The 22478-nt window shown below is 46.5% G+C and overlaps 1 protein-coding gene, 1 non-coding gene and 2 pseudogenes across 2 annotated transcripts; 1 reads left to right on the plus strand and 3 right to left on the minus strand.

Annotated features, from left to right (window-relative positions):
• Window positions 1-1155: 1155 nt before the first annotated feature.
• Window positions 1156-1688, plus strand: LOC130829113 (60S ribosomal protein L11-like; annotated as a pseudogene).
• A 6628-nt stretch (window positions 1689-8316) lies between these two features.
• Window positions 8317-8826, minus strand: LOC130861033 (nucleolar protein 56-like; annotated as a pseudogene).
• Window positions 8827-9108: 282 nt separating this feature from the next.
• LOC130829576 (small nucleolar RNA SNORD86) lies at window positions 9109-9194 on the minus strand. Its single transcript, XR_009047600.1, has one exon. It is a non-coding gene; the product is annotated as a small nucleolar RNA SNORD86 (small nucleolar RNA).
• Window positions 9195-20104: 10910 nt separating this feature from the next.
• On the minus strand, window positions 20105-20951 carry LOC130861199 (NADH dehydrogenase [ubiquinone] flavoprotein 2, mitochondrial-like). The gene has a single exon (XM_057749817.1). It carries the CDS (start codon window positions 20892-20894, stop codon window positions 20145-20147), a length of 750 nt encoding a protein of 249 aa, XP_057605800.1. The 5' UTR covers window positions 20895-20951; the 3' UTR covers window positions 20105-20144.
• Window positions 20952-22478: the final 1527 nt, after the last annotated feature.

Genomic DNA, 22478 nt, shown 5'->3' on the forward strand with positions numbered 1-22478 from the left:
ATAAATTGAGTTTTTTGTGACAGGTAGATGGAGCTGAATTCTGGAGGAAACGCTCAACTCAGCCATCGATGGCACTTGTTCCTCGTAAGCAGCAGATCCCTGTGTGGAAAGCTGCACCCTCTCTTACAGTCCAGGTGGGTTGGTGTTCTCTGTTCTCCTGGCTGCAGGTAAGGCGAGTCATGTGCGGGATTCCCACCTGTATCCCCTGGATTTGACAAGCACCCGAAGGAGTGTCTGCATTTATTCCTTGTCTTGATGCTGATGCCTTTGAGAGGAGCAATGGAATGACTGAGACTGGGAGTGATTCTAAATAAACATTCAAAGGACAGAAAATCTTCGGCTGTCTTACCCCATCACTCTTCAAAAACAATACTGTCTCCTCGAGATAACAAAATAATTCCAGAGTATCTTAGGAGCATCTGGCTTGTGTTTCCTTTCGAGGCTGTGCACATAACTGCACTGTTTTGAATATTAGATTCTTTTATCAGATTTTAGGATAACCAAACTTCCGCTCCCTCAGACACTGGGTTTCAGAGAAAGGGCTGATGAGATTCAATGTATTCCTTTCTACTCAAGGGATGAAGTCAATGAGGCAAGTTTCTGTGGGAGGTTTCTTCTTTCTTCTCTTTGTCCCAGTCTTTTACAAAATTCTTTTGTCGGGGTTTTTTCCAATAGCAGGAAAACTGACACCCGTGTGGACAGGTCATCTGGGCTCGTTCATAAATTCATTCATGTGTCACATGCTTTTTGGAGCCTTTACACTGCCTGGCATTGTCCTGATCTCTGAGGGTCTCTTAATGGGGTGAGCAGGGGGGTCTGTCCAGTGGGGTGGTGGACAGAGCTGCCCCCAGTTAGGGAGCAGCAGCAGGAATAGAGCAAAAACAGGACTTGTGCTGGCACTGTTCCCCACTGGCTGGTGTTTATCTTCCAGAATCATCCATTTAAGAAAAGAAGAATCTGCCTTCCAAAATTATTCAGCATTCAAATTTCAGATTTACTCTCAGCTGGAATTCACAATGGTTAAAAACATTTCTCCCCCCTAAGTATGGGCAGTCAGTTCATATTATTGGCAGATTCCATATTTGTGAATTCACCTACTTGCTAAAATTTATTTATAACCTCAAAAGCAATATTGGGCTCTTCCTGCCTCCCGCCATGGCGCAGGATCAAGGTGAGAAGGAGAACCCCATGCGGGAACTTCGCATCCACAAGCTCTTCCTCAACATCTTCGTGGGGGAGAGTGGAGACAGGCTGACCTGGGCAGCCAAGGTGCTGGAGCAGCTCACAGGCCAGACCCGGGTTCTCCAAAGCTAGATACACCATCAGATCCTTTGGCACCAGGAGAAATGTAAAGATTTCTGACCACTGCACAGTCCATGCGGCCAGGGCAGAAGAAATCCTGGAGAAAGGTCAAAGGTGCGAGAGTATGAGTTAAGAAAAATAACACCTCAGATATTGGAAACTTTGGCTTTGGGATCCAAGAATACATCGATCTGGGGATCAAATATGACCCAAGCATTGGTATCTATGGCTTGGACTTCTACGTGGTGCTGGGTAGGCCAGGTTTCAGCATTGCAGACAAGAAGCGCAGGACAGGCTGCACTGGGGCCAAATACAGAATCAGCAAAGAGGAGGCCATGCACTGGTTCCAGTAGAAGTATGATGGGATCATCCTTCCTGGCAAATAAATTCCCACTGGTATCCAAAAAGCTAATAAAAAGTTTTCAGTCAAAATAAATAAATAAATAAAAGGAATATTGGACGCTTTTGTGTGTTTTTTTGCCATGCAACTTGTGGGATCTCAGTGCCCCAACTTGGGATTTAACCCGGGTTGGACCCAGGCCAAGGCAGTGAAAGCACCAAATCCTAACCACTAGACCACCAAGGAACTCCCCAGTACTGGACACTTCTGAGGTCATTCACAGACAAGCAGAGCAGCGAAAACTGGGTCTCCTGGTCACACTAAGTTTCCAGCTCTCATACTGTGAGTAGGTGTGATTTCCTGGTCTCTTTCATGCCATCTTTTGGCTAATTTTTGCATATTTGTTGATAGTTGCACTGTTTAAAATGGCACAAAAGTGCAGAAGTGATGGCTTAGTGTCCTAAGCACGTGAAGACTGTGACAGGCCCCACAGAGAAAATACACGTGTTATATAAGCTTCACTCAGGAAGGAGTTATAGTGCTGTGGGCCTTGAGTTCAATGTTAATCACCCAACAATATATGTCAAATAAGGTGTCTAGTTTAACAGAAGCTCTCACAAAACAAGATTATGTATTGATCAGTTGACAAAAATTTTGCTACCAGAGGTCTTGCAGGAAGCTGACCCTGTATTTCCCCTGGAGCGATGGGGCCGCGTTCCCTGACTCAGCATTCACGGTGAGTTTAGAGAGGTAACTTCTGTGAACAACGAGAATCGGCTGAATCTTTAACACACATGGAACGGCTAGTTCATTACACTTCTTATCCTGTAGGAAATGAGCACGAAGGCCAGTGATCAGAGCCAGGTATGGAAATAAACAAGTCCAAATGATTAATTAAAAATTGATTTTCTTTTATACTGATTAGCCCAGCTCCTCCCAGGAGTCACACATTCATACACCACAAACTGCTGAAATCCAAGATGACTAAGTCAACGTTCCTATCGGAGGATGAACCTAAGAAAATCCAGGCGTCAGCTCTGGTCCCCTCGGATACGCCATGTGTGTGCTCTTGGAGCCAAGAAAGTGACATTCCTGGGCCTTGTATGCAAAGCCTGGAAAATCTGCAGACAAGATCTGCAGATACAATTACTGCGTCAGCTTGTAGAAAAACCACCTGGGTGATGATGTTAACATGAAGATTCTGATCCCGGGGAACCCGGGTGGGGCTGAGGTCCTGGGTTTCCAACCAGCTTCCAGATGAGACTGATGCCAACACCAGCAAACTGCCTTTGCATGTAAGCTTGTTTGGACTGCACTTTTCTCTCCTCTGCACCCAAAAGATACCAACTGCCATCCAGGGATCTCAGGTCTGTTCCTTCCTGCCCTCTATGCTGCTCCTTATCCCATGCCTTCCCTCAGGGCTCCACTCTGCTTGGATGCTGCCTCCTCCAGGGAGCCTTCCCTGACTCCTGTTCCCTGCCCACAGGGACTCTCAGGAGCAGGCCCCAGGGCTGCAGTTCTCAACTTTTACTGCAAAATAGAATCACCTGGGAGCTTGGAAAACCCCTACTTTGCAGGCGACACCCCAGACCAATCAACCCTGAATGTCTATAGGTGGGGCCACATCTCTTTTAAGAACTAGGCCCCAGGCATGTATGTCCAACACTACAAAGTTGCTTTTTTTTTTAAGATTTATTTTTATTCAGTTATTTATTTAGGCTGCTTGGGGTCTTAGTCGTGGCATGAGGGATCTTTTAGTTTCAGTATGAGGACTCAGTTGCAGAATGCGGGATCTAGTTCCTTGACCAGGAATCGAGCCCGGGTCCCCTGCATTGGGAGGGCTGAGTGTTACCCACTGGACCACCAGGGATGTCCCACTTATAAAGTTTTGACAGCATCCATTTAGCCCTCAAACTGTGGGGAAAGTTCCATGTGAAAGTTCACCACACTGAAGGTATTCAGCCTTAAAAAGGAATGAAGCTCTGACACACACTTAACACAGATGAGCTGTGAAGACTAGTCTTCAAGACTTGGTTTCCTGCAGGGACTTCCCTGGCAGTCCAGTGGTTAGGACTTGGTACTTTCACTGCAGTCACCCAGATTCAAAGATTCTGAAAGCTGTGCAGCCAAAACAAACAAACAAACAAACAAACAAACAAAAACTTCCTACTTTGAAAAATTTCCCTGTTCCTCATCATTATTTAAAAAATGTTTGCATTTTCAATAGACCAAGAGCCAATGTACCAGCTCTCTGATCTTTAGCAGTTTTCCAAAATAAACGTTCTATTTTGGAATAATTTTAGATTTAAAGAGAAGTTGCAAAGATACGGCAAGTGCCCCCATACCCTCTCCCAGGTTCCCCCATCGACAGCATCTTACATAACCATGGTATATTTGTCACTAAGAAACTCCCAGTGGGACATTACTGCTAACCAGACTCCAGGCTTGGTTTGGATTTCATCAGTGTTCCCATTAATGTCCTCTCTGTCCCTGGATTCCATCCAGGGACCACATGGCATTTAGTCATGATTCCTCCTTGGTCTCTGGTCTGTGAAGGGTCTTCTGTCTCCATGTTTCTCATGACCTTGACAGTCTTAAGAAGTACAGGTCAGGAATCATGTGGAATGTCCCCTGGGCTGCGTTTGTCTGATGTTTTTGTGTGTGTGTGATTAGAGAGGGGCTATGAGTTTGGGGGGAATAACTCCATAGAAGTGAGGTGCTCTTCTCATCACATCGTATTGGGGTACATGACATCCCCATGACTCATCACGGATAACATTCACCTTGATCACCTGGTCAAGGTGTGTCTGCCAGTTTTCTCTGCTATAAAGTTACTATCTTTCTCCTTCCAGACTCTTTACTTTAGAAGTGAGTCATTAAGTCTAGCCCATCCTCAAGGTTGGAGGAAGGTGGGAATTGCTCCCCATCTCCTGGGAGGGGAGCATATGTTATCAATTCTTTCTTCAATAGTTTTTTAGGAGAAAGGATTACACACTACAATTTTTCTGCATGTAATTAAGCTAGTAACTCCCCAGCTAGACACAGCAGACTATACAGCTCAGTACAATTGCTCACTTTTCACATTTCTTACTGTTCAACCTAATTGAAATAGGTGAAAAGTTCATTTTTAAGAGGGACAGAGGGACTTCCTTGGTGGCGCACTGGTTAAGAATCTGCATGCCAATGCAGGAGACACGGGTTCTAGCCCTGGGCAGGGAAGATTCCACATGCCACAGAGCAACTAAACCCCTGTGCCACAACTATTGAGCCTGCGCTCTAGAGCCTGTGAGCCACAACAATTGAGCCTGTGTGCCGCAACTACTGAAGCCCGCACGCCTAGAGCCCATGCTCTGCAACAAGAGAAGCCACTGCAGTGAGAAGCCTGCTCACCACAATGAAGCGTAGCCTTCACTCACCACAACTACAGAAAATCCGTGTGCAGCAACGAAGACCTAAAGCAGCCAATAAATAAATAAATAAATAAAGTTAAAAAAAAAAAAAGAGGGACAGAGGTTGGAACATTATTCAGCCTTAGAAAGGAAGAAAATTCTGACACACGCTACAACATGGATGGACCTTGAGGACATTATGCTCAGTGAAATAAGCCAGACAAAAAGGACACATATTATATGATTCCCTTTGCACGAGGTATCTAGAGTCATCAAGTTCATAGAGACAAAAAGTAGAGTAGTGGCTGCCCTGGGTTGGGGAGGGAGAATGGGGAGTTATTGCTTCATAGGGACAGATTTTCAGTGCAAGATGAAAAGAGTTCTGGAGATGGATGGTGGTAGTGGTAGCACAACAATGTGAATGTACTTCATGCCACTGGACTATGCACTTAAAAATGGTTAATGGTAATTTTTATGTTATGTGAATTTTTTAATTTATTTTTTTAATTTATTTATTTATTATTTTTGGCTGCATTGGGTCTTCGTTGCTGTGCGTGGGCTTTCTCTAGCTGTGGGAGCAGGGGCTACTCTTCATTGTGGTAAGTGGGCTTCTCATTGTGGTGGCTTCTCTTGTGGAGCATGGGCTTAGTTGCTCCAAGGCATGTGGGATCTTCCCAGACCAGGGATCGAACCCATGTCCCCTGCATTGGCGGCGGATTCTTAACCACTGCGCCACCAGGGAAGTCCCTGTTATGTGAGTTTTATCACAATTTTTTTTAAAGATACAGATGGGCAACTAAGCCCGTGTGCCACAACTACTGAGCCTGTGTTCTACAGACTGCGAGCTACAACTACTGAGCCCACACGCTGCAACTACTGAAGCCCACATGCCTAGAGCCCATGCTCAGCAACAAGAAAAGTCACTGCAATGAGGAGCCTGTGCACCACAACAAAGATTATCCCCCACTTGCTGCAACTAGAGAAAGCCTGTGAGCAGCAACAAAGACCCAACACAGTCAAAAATAAATAAATAAATAAATAAAAATAAATAAGACACAGATAGGGCAAATGAAATTGTCGCTGATTGGCAACCAATCATAGGACATTGGTTGAATCAACTTTGTTCCTCTCCACAATGGAGTACACTACAGCTGCAAAAAAGAATGAGGAAGCTCTCTGTGAACAGATATGGAGTCATTTGCAAGCTATATTATTAAGTGATAAAAGCAAAGTACAGAAGAGCATATATAGTATGCTACATTTTGCCTAAGGAAAAAGAGATAAGAAAATGTGTGTGTGTGTGTGTGTACACACAAACTTATCTTTACAAAGAGAAACTCAAAAAGATAAACCAGAAAATAATGAAGTTGTTTATCTACGAGAGATGGAAGGAAACGGTAAGAGGGGTATTGGGATGGTTGACACTCCTCTGAATATACCTGTTTATATAGTTTCAAGTTTTGAAGCATCTTCTAGACACTCAAAAAATAAAAGCAAATTAACAATGATGGAAAGATAAAAACCCTAAAACTGAAGAAAACTGAGACAAATGAGCCCAACTATACCACTGATGGATATCATGACCCCACAGAAGAGGCTGAGAAGAAGTACCCCTAGCGTTTGTGAATCTGGGATTTCACTGTATACGCTTAGACTTTGATGGGAGGGGGAGGTCAGCAGAACAGGGTAAACTCTGGAACTCTTTACCAGATTTGTTATTTGTGGTGGAAATTGTGCAGCAGTTCTAATGCTATTTTAGATATAGGATTGAGCAAATGAATAAAGGTGTTGCTGGTATTGGGAGGAAGAAAATACAAATATGGACAGGAGGATGGGTTGGAAGTGGGGGTATTGGTGTGGACACATGGTCTCTAAAACAGGCACATGTGTGAATGCAAGCATTTGTGTACGTGTATATATTTGTAGGTACACGAGTGTGTGTGTGCATATATGTGTATTTATTTTCTAGCTCTGTCTGCTGAAAGAGTCTCAAAGCAAAGACACCCCAGCAAAAATGAGCACACCTAGTGCCCAGATCTTGGTGCTTAACACCATTCCTCACTAACAGGAACTAGGGCTCCTTGGAAAAATGGCTGATTCCAGGACTGGGACAGGAAAGGCCAAGATGAACCTGAAATACCTTGCTATACCAGAAAGTAAGGAAATATTAAAATATATATATATTGGTGCTTGGCCAAAGGACCCAGGAGCCAGCTTGACAGGGCTCCCACTGATCACACTTGGGACAATTTGAGCACCAAGATAATCAAAAAGTTGTAAGAACTTTATTTTTAAAAAATCATGAGGGCACACCAAAAATAAATACACCAATAAATTAAGCAGGGGAGAAAGGAGGGCCTCTAGATAGCCAACTGCCGACCAGTATGTGTGGAGGGATGCTGAATTGGAAAATTTCCATTTTGCAGCCATCATTGTAAAGATTGGTAAAGACAAGAATCACTAATGGGTTTCACATCCAGAGGGCATGTTTCATGAGATACATGACATTTGTGTGGCATCTGCCCACAGATTGCTTATTTGGGTGCAAGGGGAAAACACTAACCTACAGAGCTTCTCACATAGACATCTTGACATGAGCAACCAAAACTCACATCCCCAGTTAGGGGCAGCTGGGACTGTCGGCCTCCACCTGTGATACCCTGCAAAGGCCATGACGTCTCTTACATAGAATTCCACGGGGGATGAATAACCTGAGTCTAAACATGGGGAAATATCAGAAACCCCTAAATGAGAAACATTCTATTTCTTGTCATGGGCATGGGGCTGGAGTCTATGAAAATGACACCATGAAAGACAAAAAAAAGCAGAGGAACTGTTCCAGATTAAAAGAAATTAAAGAGACATGACAGCTAAATGCAGTACACAACTGTGGACTGGAAAAAAAATGCTAAGAAGGACATCACTGGGTCAAATGAAATTTCTAAAATAAGCATTGATTCATTTGAAGATGGCATTCATGAATGCAGCGCATGTTCACATAAATACTGTCTTAGTTATCATGAAATTAGTTTTAACCTCGCGAAACTCTGGGTGAGAAGTGTTGCCCTAAAATAAGGGTCAACATGTCCCGGAATATTAAAGAGCGTAATAAAGAACAACACTTGAAAAGCGGGTTTTCTTTGCCTTGGTTTATAATACGTGGGTCTGGAAGAAGCTATGAAACGTGATACATTTTTCTGTTGTTGTTTTCACTTTTACTGGGCTCTAGGGGGTTAGCTGGGAAATGTCTCTGCAGGTTATGCCCTACTAGGGAAATGTGCGTTCTCAGTTTCCTGGGAGAACTTTCGGAGATTTATTTGTTTCCTTGGAGCCACTGCTCTTGCCGGCAGCAGCCTCTTCAGGTTCACTGCTGAGGGACTCCTCCTTGGAAGAGAATTTCCTCTTTTTCTTGGGGACCCTCTTGTTTCCTGACTCTTCAGGAACTGGTTCCTTTTTGGGGAAAGATTTCTTCCTCTTGGGAAGACTTCCACTGCCAGCTGTCTCTTCAAGATCACTACTAACTAGCCCCTCCTTGGAAGAAGATTTCTTTTTCTTGGGTTTGGAGAAGGAGACTAATGGGTCTCCTGAGGAGCCTCCCGGGGTTTTTGCTTTTGCTTCTTTTTGGGTCTTTCACTTGTGTCCTCACACTCCTGTGGAGCACTGCTCCTCTTTTCTGAAGTTGCCAGGGTGATCGCAGCCAGCCGTTTCTTTTCCTTCTTCAAGGATTTCTTCTCCTGTTTCTCCAGCCTCCCAGTAATCTTGACAGCTGCTTCTCTGAACCATTGCCTCCTTCATGACATCCAGGGTCTTTCGTGGAATCTCTCCAGTCTCATAGAAGGACAGCCACTGCTCAACTTGTTCTCGAAGCTTCTCCCCAAATACACTGCTGGGTACCTCAGAGGAGCAGTCAATTCATGAGGCAGTACTGCATTTGTTTGCCAGGTATCGGGAGATGCAGGCTTTGTTCTTGACAGCTGCTCGGCCAATGAAGGTAGAGTAGAAAATGAGTCCGTGTTTTGGGGTGTCACTCCTTGTCTTCAGGGTTCTGGAAACTTGGTCCCTTTGCTGGGCCCAGGGAATCACTCAGACACTTAGAGTAGCCATCACCCCCATAGCAGAGGTATGTATAGGTCAGGGAGCCCTGGTCAACCATCACTGTGAAAACATGATATAATTTTAGCAAGTTTTTCCCAAACTAACTGGTCCTTCTTCTTGGTTTACTAACTGATGTCTCCTCCTGCAACGTAAAAAGTATTCCTTACCTTTGCCTGGATGGCAGAGACTCTGGGGCTTACCAGAATAAACGTCTGTATTCTGTGTTGACTTTATTAATTATTTAAGGAGACAACCAAAACCCAAAGGTAACCCACCTATAAAAGAGCTAAAGCTCTCTACCATCAGGTTGCCTTCTGTGTTTATTATTAAAATTTTTATTTCCACTTTGGTTAGATCTGTAATCAAGGATTGTTTCTCAGGCACCCCTGAGCCCACCTGAACCAAGTATCCAAATCTCCCCTGACAACTTTTTGAGTTTTGCTTTCCCAAAATTGGATCCTAAGTGTAGAAAAAGAAAACTTTCAGAATATCTTTTCCACTCAAAACCATCTTTACAATTTCCCAGCAGGCCCCCTCTAAAGTCACGAAAGTTTGTTCTTTTACCTTAAACAAATAGGTGCTAGAGAATTCCCTGGCAGTCCAGTGGTTACAACTTCGTACTCCACTGCCAAGGGCCTGGGTTCAATCCCTGGTCTGGGAACCAAGATCCCACAAGCCACACGGCATGGCCAAAAAAATAAATAAATAAAGTGCTAGAAATAGGTTTGTTTCTTGTGTTAACTAGAGTTGTATGGGAAAATGTGCGGAATCAGAAGAGACCCCAGCCCACAGCAGGCGAAGATTGTAGAGGCAAATGTTACTCACATAAGTATTTCAGAGATGGTGTGCTGAACGGGAGCCTCCCCTGGGTCCTTGTTAATGCCCTTGCTTTCCATAATAGTTGCTAACACCAGTGAAAATACTGACCAAAACTCTTGTGAAATAATTCTGTCCTGTGTCCTGGTTTATCAGCATCCTGGGTGTACTTTGCCTGTGCTTGTCAACAAGGAATCGAGGTAACAGTTGCAAGTTCAGTTACCACTTAGAATACTGATGTGGCCTCAACCTAACTTCCTTCCTTGGAATCTAGCATCTTCTAGGCCAGAGATTCCCAGTAGATGATACAGATCAGAGCTACTCCCGAAGTTTTATAAGAATATAGACGTCTCTTCCAGACTTACTGGATCTCTCTGCTTGATGTTGCTGGTTTTAAAAAATTATGTCTAAGGATAATTATATGTTCTATCTTGAGATGTTTTTTCCTTCATGAAAATTATGTCCATTCACTTTTATAATTCAGATGTAATATTCAATGTCTTCTTTGAAAATAGGCTTAATCATTAGCCTTAGAGACATTTTGTCTAAAAAAAATTTTGGAATGGTTTTATGATCTTGTTTTGCATGCTCCAGAAACAACCAGATTCCCTTGGGAGTTACATTATTCTTATTATGAACTCTCATCAGACCTTTGAGATTTGAAGATTATCATTAATTAATTAACCAGAGCCACCGAGTCTCAGTGTCTACAGATAGTTTTTGTTTTACTCTGACGCTTGTGTGGATGCCTTCCTATAAGCTATGGGCCAGAGCTTGTGTCTCCAACAAGGAAGGAATCTTCCGGGAAAAGTTCTGTATTGACACTTCACATAATAAACTCTTGAGAACACTCTTCTGAGCTGAGGCTACTCAAATAGTTTGCAGACGATAGTGGTCTGAGTCAGGATTTCCAGACACTCTTACTCAAGAAGCAGAAAGCTTCATGAGACCCCAGGTCCAGCAGAACCAGAATCAATCACACAGGACTAACAGAACTTAGAGGGAAATGTTATTACAGTTATTTGTTTGGAATATGGTTGATGTATTTCTAATATTCTATTTTCTGGATATATAAGGAAATGTTTTCTCTTCTTAAGCAATCTGTGATCCACAGAAATTCAGCAAAACTCTGCTTTCATAAGCTGAAATGAAACATTTAAAAATGACATAAGGGGACTTCCCTGGTGGTCCAGTGGTTAAAACTCTGAGCTTCCAATGCAGGGAGCATGGGTTCAATCCCTGGTTGGGGAACTAAGATCCCACATGCTGCATGGCACGGCCAAAAAATAAAAAATAAAAAGGAAAAAAAATATGATTTTCACTGAATTCAGAAACTTACTTTTCATGACAAAATATTTTACTGCACAGGTTCGTTAAGAATGTCTTACTCTTTACCGGATGTAATTGGATAAATTATTATACACGCAAGGCCAGGCTGGAGGGTCACAGTGGAGACACTGGTCACTGAATCAGGTAAGACCAGCTATTTTAAGGAATAAAAGTTGGTTTTAACCTGTGAATCCATCCCAGAAAAATGGTCCTGGTACCAGGCATAGCGGGGCAAGGAAGGGCATTCTGGACAGCCCTTAATATAGAGAGGAATTTGCCCAAATTTATAAGTCTTGCAGCTGAAATCTGGTGGAGAGAGCTTCTTGGGCTTGGTTTTCACATCTCAGGAAATAAAGGCTTTTGGAAGTCCAGTCCGAGATTCCTTACAGAGACTTCCAGCAAAGCAAACTCAAGAAGGCTTGTATGGTGAATTAACACTCTGGGCAGACCTGTGCAAATCACGAAGGCAAATCTAATGAGACCAGCCTATTTCATGATTAAGAATAGTCTTTCTTTGAGATTATCTCCCACCCCAAGGAGTGGGAGATGTGAAAGGAAAATCAAAATGGAGTTAGTACTGCTAAGAGAGCTCTCGAAAATAGAGGTACGTGACCACGGAGGAACGAATCTGACCTTTTGACCACTTACTCCCTAATGAAGACATCCGGTACATCTGCCAGAAACTCAAGATAGCTATCGGACCCTCACCCTAAAACAACCCATGAGGGCCATCCCTTAAGGACAAATGTTTCCTTTCTTGTGTCAGAGCAGTTTTGTGGTTTTTGCCTTTATAAGCCCCTGACTCTCTCTTCCCCAGAACACTCTCCATTTTATCCAAATCTGTGTTTCCTGAATTGCAATTCTTAAGACACCAGATAAAGCTCTTTTTTCTTTGCAGCCTTCATACTGACTATGGTTCAACAGACTATGGGGAAAACCGTGAGACTTCGAAATGGGTAAGAAAAGTTATTGGGAGTCCCAGCAAAGACCTTCCAGGGTCATCACAGTTTTTTGTCTTTGAGCTATTTTAAAACTCTGTAGGGGGGTTGAGATCCCGGAAGCCATAGGGCAGGGTCAAAAACAAACAGAAAAACTCTATAAGTTGTAGAAAAGTTATCAACAATGCAAATTAGCGATGCTGGTATGATGCAATTACTGCGCAGTGGACAGACACATCTGCCCATCTGTTTGTAAATTCCTTTCAGCCTTCCTCACTTGCCCAGAACTCGGGAGATTTGGACACTTCTGCCGGGAGGCCCCAGACGTCTTGGAGTCCTGGAGACACAGGCTCTGTCAACTCCCCAGACAATGGAATGTTCCAGAATTTTCTTGGGTTCCCCAGACACCACGGCTTGATTTTCCATGTATTCACACAGGCTTACAGAACTCGACCCAAATCCAGAAGAGTTTCTTATTTGCTGCCACTTACCTCACAGAGAACCACAGTTGTGTCGCATTATTACACCACCTCACAGTTTCATTTTCCAAAATGCGTCCCCTCCTGTCTCTTGAGGAGCAAGTAGGTGACGTAGAGCAGTGAAAAAAAGCCACAAAGAGCAGGGACTGTCCCACCTCCAATGAACTTGAGCAAAGCACCCAGCCCTTCTAGGACTGATTAATCAGCCTGCATCGAAAGGCCCCTTTGCCATCCAGCAGAAAAGCACAAAAGTACCATCATCCACAACTCCTGCGGCTGGTCCAGGATGCTACCAAGGTGCCTGTCAGTGTCCTCCTGCAAGGGGTGTTAAATCATCAAAACAAGGGTTTGAACCTCATGGTACCGTGCCAGGATGACTTTGTTTATCCCTGAAACTTACCAATCCACTCAAAAGGTCTCTTCCCTGTCCCACTTGCTCCTGGAGACCAAGCCAGGCCCTCGAGACACACAGCAACCCAAACACAAAGGAATTACAGGCACACCTTGTTTTCTGAGCTCTGCTCTATTGCATTTTTTACAAATTGAAGGTTTGTGGCCACCCTACATCGAGTGAGTATATTGGCGCCATTTTTCCAACATCTACTCACTCATGTCTCTGTGTTGCATTTTGGTAATTCTCGCAATATTTCAAACTTTGTCATTATTATTATGTTTGTTGCGGTGATCCGTGATCTTTGAATATACTACCAACGCACTGAAGGCTCAGGTGATGGTTAGCATTTTTCAACAAAAAAGAATCTTTGAATTAAGGTATGTAGGTTATTTTTTTTGACCAAAGGCAATTGCACACTTAATAGACTATAGCACAATGTAAACATAACTTTTATATGCACTGGGAGACAAAAAAAAATCCGTGTGACTTGCTTTATTGTGATATTTGCTTTATTTCGGTGGTCTGGAACTGAACTTGCCGTATCTCTAAGTTGTGCCCGTAAAGTAATTCACTCCAGTGGGACAGCTGAGGAGAACCGGCCGTGCTGATGCAGGACAGATGTCTGAGCACGAGATTTTGTCCTACTCTCAGGCTCAGAGTTCCGGAGGCCTCGTGCAGGGTTCTGATCTCCTTCGTGTCCCTGGGTTATATTTCTGACTTTAGGGAATTCCCTGGCAGCCCAGTAGTTCAGGGAACTAAGATCCTGCAAGCTGCGTGGCGTGCCAAATACACACACACACACGTACACATATATGTACACACACATATATACATATATATTTATATACATATTTCTGACGAGCCCACTGAAGCTTTACCATTGGCCTTACAGTATTTTCTAGTTATAATACAGTCTTTTCCCCTCCTGCCTCTCCAGTTAGGGGGGAGCTCCTGGCAACTGCCCTCGGGGGTGGTCCCCCAAGGGCCTGAACCTGATGGTGCGGAGGACAGGAGTGTCCCTGGATGCCAGGGCCAGGAACGTGGTTTAGTCCTTTTGACTCTCAGAAGTAGGGATTACTCACAAGACCCTGGACTCGGCCCGTGGGCTCCCGCCAGCACTGAAGTTTGGAGTGGGCCTCTGGACACGGTGAGGCGAAGGCCCACTGCTTGGAGCCCACCTGGCCGCCCGTTTCCCGCTCACCCAACTTGCCTGGGTGGATCAGGAAGCCCGCTCTTTTTTGGACCCTGCCAGCCACAGGGGTCAGGAACACAGCTGCAGCCCATCCCCACTCCATCAACCACAACTAATTAAAAAAAACATTCCAGCCCCTCACCTGAAAGCCCCCTGGAAGAGGGCTTGGGATTTGCTCTAATGAGATGCAAGCATCCTCTTCCCTGAAACAACAGACTTGCCTTTGAAGTCTGCAGGGGAGAATCCACATGCTCAGCCTGTCCTCCTGCACACAGTTTCCATCCCCAAGGCTTGTGCCCAGGCCACCCTGACCCCCGTGGGATCACCCCTCCTGTCCCTCCCAGGGGCAGCACTGAGCCAAACACTTAATTGACAGAGAACGTGATTAAGCACCGTTGCCCACTCCCCCACACATTAAGCAATAAGCAAGTGGAATGATCTGCTGGAGAACATCCCAGAGGTTCCAGAGGCTTCGGGTTTGGGTGAGTTTCTCCACCAAATCTCTCCCGTGACTCAACTCCACAATGCTTTCCTGACACAGACTCTGGGTCAGGCCCTGGGCTGGGCTCCGGGGTGAAAGACTGACACATGGTCCCTGCCCTCAAGTCACTGCCATGGAGCCTAGTCCTGTGAGGACTCAGGGGACAGAACCCAGCTGCAGGGAGGGAAGAACTTCAGGAACTGTGCTCAATCCGTCCAGCAGCAGAATGGGCCATCCTGGGAAGTTCTGGAGTGAGGGACCCATCGCTGAAAGTGGGCTAGCTGCCAGCAGACCTTCGCCCACCTGGCCCGAGAGGCAAGAAGAGCATTTCCACCCAGGATATTGGTGAAGGCCATCACTTCAACAGGCTCTGTCTGTTGGGTTTTCTTTCTTTATATACTTTTTTTAAGCCTTACATTACATACCAGGGAAGAGTCAGAACAAAGCAGACATTAGCAGCAAGAAATACCGTCTTGGTTCCCCGCGTACATAACCCAGGTGTTGGCAAAGGCACACACTGTGTGAACACGCTTGGAAAGGAATGGAAACTGACATTTTACAATGGTCCCCAAAGGTGTAAAAAATGGGCTGGAGGGCCGGGTGCCTGGGGTGATTGGCGTCAATCAATGGGAGCTGCGTTGATGCCTCACAATTGACACCCGATGTGTTTGTTGTAATTGGTTTCCCAGCCAGCCCTGCTGCCTTTATTAATTGCACACATTCCTTGACAAAAATGACACACTGGTGGCAGCAACATGGGCTTGAAGACACGGGTGCCTTTTGATCTAAGCCTAAAGTCACATTTGTGACCAGAACCTAAGACAGGGGCAGAGTCCGCAGGTCATTTCTCTCATGGGAACATCCGGACAGAGTGGCCTGTTGGAACTGCTCATGTAATTGTCGCCTAGATGTGCCCACTTGGTGACAGTTTTCCTGGGTCTGCTAACTCACAACGGACTTTAGAAAGACACTGTTTGCAGACCTTTGGCAGCTTGAGTTTAATTTTGCAGAGGAGGGGAAAGGGCTGCTCAGAGAATTTCTGGAATTCAAACCATATGCTCAATGCATCGAGGATGCTGAAATGAATGGGCAAAAGTTTAGGGGGAAACAGAATATGTTCATGCCTCCAAAGTACCTCGCCACAAAGATTTATTAATTACCAAGGGGAAAATAGTCACTTTACGTGGCAGACACCACCTTAACCAGAGGACGAAGGTTCACAGCACTGGGAATGAGACACATGGACAGCAGGAGCCCCCTGATGTGATGCACTGAAAGGCACCTCACCTCTGAGGGAGTCTTCCCCAAAATCCATCACCTCGATCCAATCATGAGAATGCATCGGACAAAACCAATTGGAGGGACTTGCTACAAAACCCATGGACACTGTTCTTCGAAAGGATCAAGGTCACAAAGGGAAAGGAGAGACTGAAAAACTGTCACAGATCAGAGACGACGGAGACATGACAATTAAATGCAATGTGGAGCCCCAGGACAGAGAAAGGACATTAGATGCAGAGCTGATGACATCCTAATGCAGTCTGTGGTCAGTTAACAGTTGTAGTGCCAGTGATGATTTCTTGATTTTGGTCGTTGTACTTGGTTATGTAACAAGTTGACATTCAGAGGAAAAAGCTGGGTCACAGGTGACAGGAACTCCCTGAATGATCTCTGCAACTCTTCTGCAAGTCTAAAATTATTTCATCATAAAAAGTTTTCCAAATGTTAAAAAAAAAAAGCTCAGCTCTTCCCCCTCCCCCAACCTAAGCTGCTATACTCCAAGGGGGCCACTTCTGGGGAAAGCCTGCTACCCCCATCTGTCACTCATTTTCCTGCATTTCATTTGTATAACTGTTAAATCAATAGCTACATCTTCATAGTAAATAATTGTGTCAGTGGTATTTTAATGGTCTCCTGCATTCAAGTTGTCAGGAGCATTCTTGTCAGCAGAGCAAAATCATTGATTTCCTGCCCACCCATCCAAGGCATACATGAATGAGTTGCCTGCAGCCTGGGAGCAGAGCTAGAGGGACAAACCCCAGAACCCGGAACTCTCCCCCCAGCACCAGCACCTACAAGCAGCAGATAAAATATTTCATTTCTGCTGAATCACATTCTATTGCAGTTAAGTTGCAGGGCAGAAAGCGTAAAGCACCTTCAGTTCAGGAGAGCCTGGGGAATCCCTGTACAGTGCGCTCTGCCATTTTTCTTTTTCTGGGATCTGAGCCCTGGAAGCAAGTGAGCAACATCACAGAGAGAACACGGGGTCAACCAGCAGGTGACTGAGGTGCCAGGAGCTCTTGGCTGGCAAACGCAAACGTTCTCATGACTGACCATGAATTGCAGCTTCCAATTGTAGTAAGTCCGTAATTGCACAGCGGTATTGTCCTTAATGCTTTTAAAATAGGACCTGTGTGTGCACGCTGTGTAGGTGAACATAAACGGTACGTGTCCCCGGGGAGAGGAAAAGAACTGAACAGGCAATGTTTGTGAGACGTGCTGCCCTCTGAGGTGCAGCTCGACCCCAGCAGCAACCCAAGGCAGCAAGAAAGGACGGGGAAGTGGGCGGGGCCAACCACAAATATTTGCACAGGTGAATACAATTTAGTAAAGGAAGTCAGTCAAAGCATTCAGATGACAGGGGAGGAGAGATGTGGTCCCACTGAGCTCCACACCCCAGGCACCTGAAGGGAAGCAGCTGCAGCCCGCGTTCGTGCATGGGTCCAGCAGGTGACTCAGGTCTGCCCCCAGGAACCAACCATAAACAGGCTTTGGCCCCCACCATGCAGGTCCCCAGTGGCCTAATGTGTAAGGCCCCAAATTAACACCCAATATTATATACCACTCTGACATCTGAAACCAGGAGAGCTTTGAACGTCCTAACTGCAAGTTCCCTACCCTACTTGGCTTCCACAGATAGGGTCCCCAAGCCATACAGCCCCCTTTATCAAATGGAGCACAGCCCCTGCTGGTCCATGAGCAGTGGGCTTCGGTTCCCCGCTAGCCCACGATTACTTAAGCAAACCCACCATATCCTCCTGTGGGAACCAGAAGGCACCCTGCCCTCTTGTTACTACAAAGCCTCCTCCCACAGCCTCTGCTGGTTCACTCTGTTCCCAAGTGCAACCCCTCGACTCAACAACTAGGAATAGAAAGGAATGTCCTCATAATAAAGGGCATCTATGAAAAGCCCACAGCCAAAATCATACACAACTACTGAGCCCACACACCTAGAGCCTGTGCTCCACAACAAGAGAAGCCACCACAATGAGAAGCCCGCACACCACAGTGAAGAGTAGCCCCCGCTCACCACAACTATAGAAAGCCCACACGCAGTAATGAAGGCCCAACCCAGCCAAGATAAATAAAATTTAAAAAATAAAATAAAAATAAAAAAGGAATCCCACATTTTCATTTTGCAGCACGCCCAAAGAACTATGTAGCTGGACCTGGATTTACTCCACACATGAACAAAAGCCCTTTAGGGTTTTAAATAATTCTTAAGAGTGTAAAATAAGTCCTGAAACTGAAAAGTTTGAGAACTGCTGTCCTAAGGGCCTCTTAGCTCAGGACCTTTGCACATGCTGTTCCCTTTGCCAGAAAACACTGTCTGCTTTCTACCTGTTCCTCCTCCCATTTCTTAGGTCTCAACCCAAAAGTCACTTCTCAGGGGGATGTCACTGAGTCCTTGTATTTGTTTCCTGTCACTACTGTAACAAATGTACTCTCTTATGCTTCTGGAGGCCAGAAGTCTAAAATCAAGGTGTCCACAGGGCTGGTTCCTTATGGAGACCCTAGAGGAGAAGACATTTCCTTGACCCTTCCAGCTTCTCAAGGCACCCGCTTTCCTTGTCTCATGGCCCCTTCCTCATATCACTCAGATCTTGGCTTCCATCCTCACATCTCCTCTTACTCTGGCTTTCCTGGCACCTTCTCATGAAGACCCTGTGAAGACACTGAGCCACTGGGATAACCCAGGATTAGCTCCCACCTCATTAATTGAATCCCACCTGCAAAGCCCTCTTACCCTGTAAGGGACGTATTCACAGGTTCTAGGGATCAGGACATGGACATCTTTGGGGTCCACTCTTCAGTTGACCACAGTCCCCTGTGGCACTTCCTGGCACTCATCAGATTGTGGATGCTGGGGGTGACTGTTTATTGTCTGTCTCCCTTGTAGACAGACCCCGTGCTCTGCCAGGCAGGGATCACTTGTGCTCTGTTCAAAAGGTACCTCCAGAGCCTGGCACGTTGCCTGGTATGTGGTACATGCCTGACACATATTTGTGGAACGATTGAAAGCAAGATTCTATGTGAAAAGGGCAGCCAAGAAGCTCTCCCCAGGCACATCCGAGTGGCAGATGATGAAACAAGGCCAGGGTGGGGGTGGTTCCAGGGTAACACATCCTGTGTGATGGGCCAGTGCACCTCCCAGGACAACCACCTTCATTTGCTTCCCAGTCCCTGCCTCTGTCCTTCCTCCTACACACCGATGACCAAGGGGAGCGATGCTCTGCTGTGTGGGATCCACAGTCCAGGAGACAGCGGAAACTGACTCTGCACCAAGATGCAGAGATGCAGACCAGAGGATGGGCAGCGGTCCCTGGGCACGGCACCAATAGAAGAGCCGGCCTTGGTCCTGGTCTACGGTATAGCTATAGCCACTGTCAAATCAATTGGCTCTCTCCAAGACCTCTCCCCTGGCAGGGTTAGAGTCAAAGTCCCTCGTGCAAGAAGAGAGAAGGCAGGGTCCAGAGGCCCTGAGAGCAGAAATGCACCGGAAACAAGGCCTCAGGAGCACTTGAGGCGAGGTGGGTACAACGTCTTGGCAAAATCAGTGCATAGTGGGAAGATAGGCACAAATTCTTCCCTGCAGACAACTCCATCCCCCCGAGTTTGCACCCTTGACAGACAGAGAATGTGGTCAGTCTGTGCACTGCACTTCCTCCAGGAGGAGGAGGTGCCCTGGCCCATCAAACGGGACACTCGACCCTGTACCACCCACACCTCAGCTTCTCTACCCGCCGGTCAGACTGAGGGGGGTTCAGGGAACTAGATCATCCAAGAGGAAGCCGCACTGATTTATACTCCTCCTCTTTATTCAAAGCCACCTGAACTTGGAGCCGAGAGAAAGTCACTCCCCCCCCCTCAACACCAGAAAAAGAAGAAAGAGAGAGAGAACAACAGAAAAGGCGTAGACAGGAAATGGAATTGACTCAGAGAGCCTTTGGGTTGTGATTTAAATGCCCACACCTGGTCCCTGATGAGACATGACTTCCCCTCTCCCTCTCTCTCAGAAGTAGGATGTGGCTTTGATTTTTTTTTTTTTTTTTAGATAGGAGATTCACATTTTTATTTCTCTGGTGACATATTTACAGCTGAATATAAATTAAAGGCCTGCTTGCACACCAAAGCCAGGTCCTTTAAGTGGTTCGGTCAAAGAGGTAAGACCTCCGGCTGGCTCACATGAGAAGCGTCCACTCCTTGGCCCAGGTCTGGGGATTTTGCCAGCCTTAAGTTCATCAATAATTTCTTCAATATCCTTAGGTGTCAGATCCTCATAGTAGTTGTCATTTATTTGAACCATTGGTGCATTTACACAGGCCCCTAAACATTCTACTTCTATAAGAGTGAAAAGTTTGTCAGGTGTAGTCTCGCCAACCTTTATTCCAAGCTTTTTCTGAATGGCCTCCAGTATGCTTTTGGAGTTTTGAAGCATGCAAGGCGTAGTAGTGCAGACTTGAATATGATACTTTCCAACTGGCTTTCGATTATACATTGTATAAAAAGTTGCTACTTCATATACTCTCATTGGAGGTACTTGTAAAACTTCTGCAACCTTGTTCATAGCAGAAATGGGCAGCCACCCATTCTGCCTTTGGGCTAAATCCAGGACTGGAAGCACAGCTGCGGCTTTGTGCCCTTCTGGGTAGTTTTTTACAATTGCCTCTATTCTCTTATAGTTCTCGGGTGTGAAATCAAATGGAGTATCTGGGTTATTCTCAGGAGTATCTCTGTGCACAAATAAGGCTCCTCCAGCTCCATTCTGCACAGCTGTCTTATGCAAATTCCTTATATGTCTTCCCCACTGGGCGGTGAGGCCTGCCGCGCGGGCCCGGAGCGCCGTGGAGAGAAACATGGCGGGCCAAACTGCGGGCCTTCCAGCCACGCCAGGCACTGATTTTTTTTCTAGTATGGAGGCAGGGGTGCTTGAGCCATCCTCACTCTCCTGGCAACCCTCAGTGGAGCGGGGGACACACCCACAAATCACAGCAGGGTGTGAATGCAGGAGGGGGCACAGGTGAATTCTGATCCAGGGCCTGTTAGCCCTGCTACCACCCCCACACCCCACCAGTCACCAGGACCCTCTGGAGACCAGCCACCGCCCTGTCTTACTCCCAGAAAGCCCAGCTCCCATCTCCCCCTGGAAGCTTCTGCCACCCTGATCTGGCAGCACCCCTTTGGGCCCCACACATCCCATCAGCATCCTGAGAGGGTAAGGGTTTGGGCTCTGGGGCAGACCGATCTGGGCTGAAGTCTTGGCTGGGGCTTTTCTCAGCAAGTCACTTGGCCCCTCAGAGTCTCAATTTTCTCATCTGTAAAATGGGAACAATGGTTACACCCACCCCATGAAGCCATTTAAGGCTGCAGGGAGACAATCCACGCATCCCAAGGGAGTGATGGGCGTAAAAATCTGGTAACAAGCGACTACAGTTACACTGTCACCACCAGTACCGCGAGGACAGTCATCACATTGTCAGCCTCGCCAGGTGTCTCCCCTGAGTTTCAGACTGGAAGAAAGCAAACAAGCCCAGCCCTGAGAGCTGGAGTCAGACTTTCCTTGGAGGAAAGAGGAGGGGGGCAGCAGGGCAGATACTGGCACCAAGACAGAGAGCTGGGCTTTCCACAGCCCCAAGAGGGTCTCCCTTTCCTTAGGGCTCCCTTGCACCAGCAGCACTCAGGAAGAAGTCCGGCCCAGGGAGCTGCTCTGAGAGTCCCTGTCCACAGAGCCACAGAGAGGGGGCTTCTGACAGCGACTTCGTTGCCTGCCCTGCAGCCTTTTCCTCCCCTTTTCAGGAAGGAAACATAGGCTAGAGGTCCACAGGCATCTACTGCGCCAGCACCCATGGAGACATGTCCAGGGGCTGGGCCCACACAGAGATGGGATGAGACATAGCTCTGCCCTCAAGGACCTGCCTTCTATCAGAACGAGGTGTACAGGCCTCAGAGGCTGCAGGTGAAGGGCCGTGACTGAGGCACGTAACCAAGCCTTACCAACAAGGCCAAGTCTACGTCTCTGTGCCAGCAGTGGGGGGTGGGGGGTGGGGTGGAATCTGGGAGGGGGGCAGTGAGTCAGCAGCTCCAGCCCACCATTAGAATCACCTGACAGGGACTTCCCTGGTGGTCCAGTGGTTAACACTCAGAGCTCCCAATTCAGGGGGACCGGGTTCGATCCCTGGTCAGGGGACTAGATCCCACGTGCTGCAGTTAAAAATCCCACATGCCTCAACTAAGGCCCAGCACAGCCAAATTAATTAAACTTAATTTAAAAAAAAGAATCACCTGCTTGTTACGCAGAAACCCACGGCCCTGCAGACCTGCTGAACCCCAGAGTGTGGAGGGACCAGAGATCCCCAGGTGTGTGTGAGACAGCCAGACCTGGAAAGCCTGGGAGAGCTCACCTGACAGCAGCAGGGAGCTGGGCCCCCAAGGGAGGATGCCC

The sequence above is a fragment of the Hippopotamus amphibius genome, chromosome 9, assembly GCF_030028045.1.
Source record: "Hippopotamus amphibius kiboko isolate mHipAmp2 chromosome 9, mHipAmp2.hap2, whole genome shotgun sequence".
NCBI lineage: Eukaryota > Metazoa > Chordata > Mammalia > Artiodactyla > Hippopotamidae > Hippopotamus > Hippopotamus amphibius.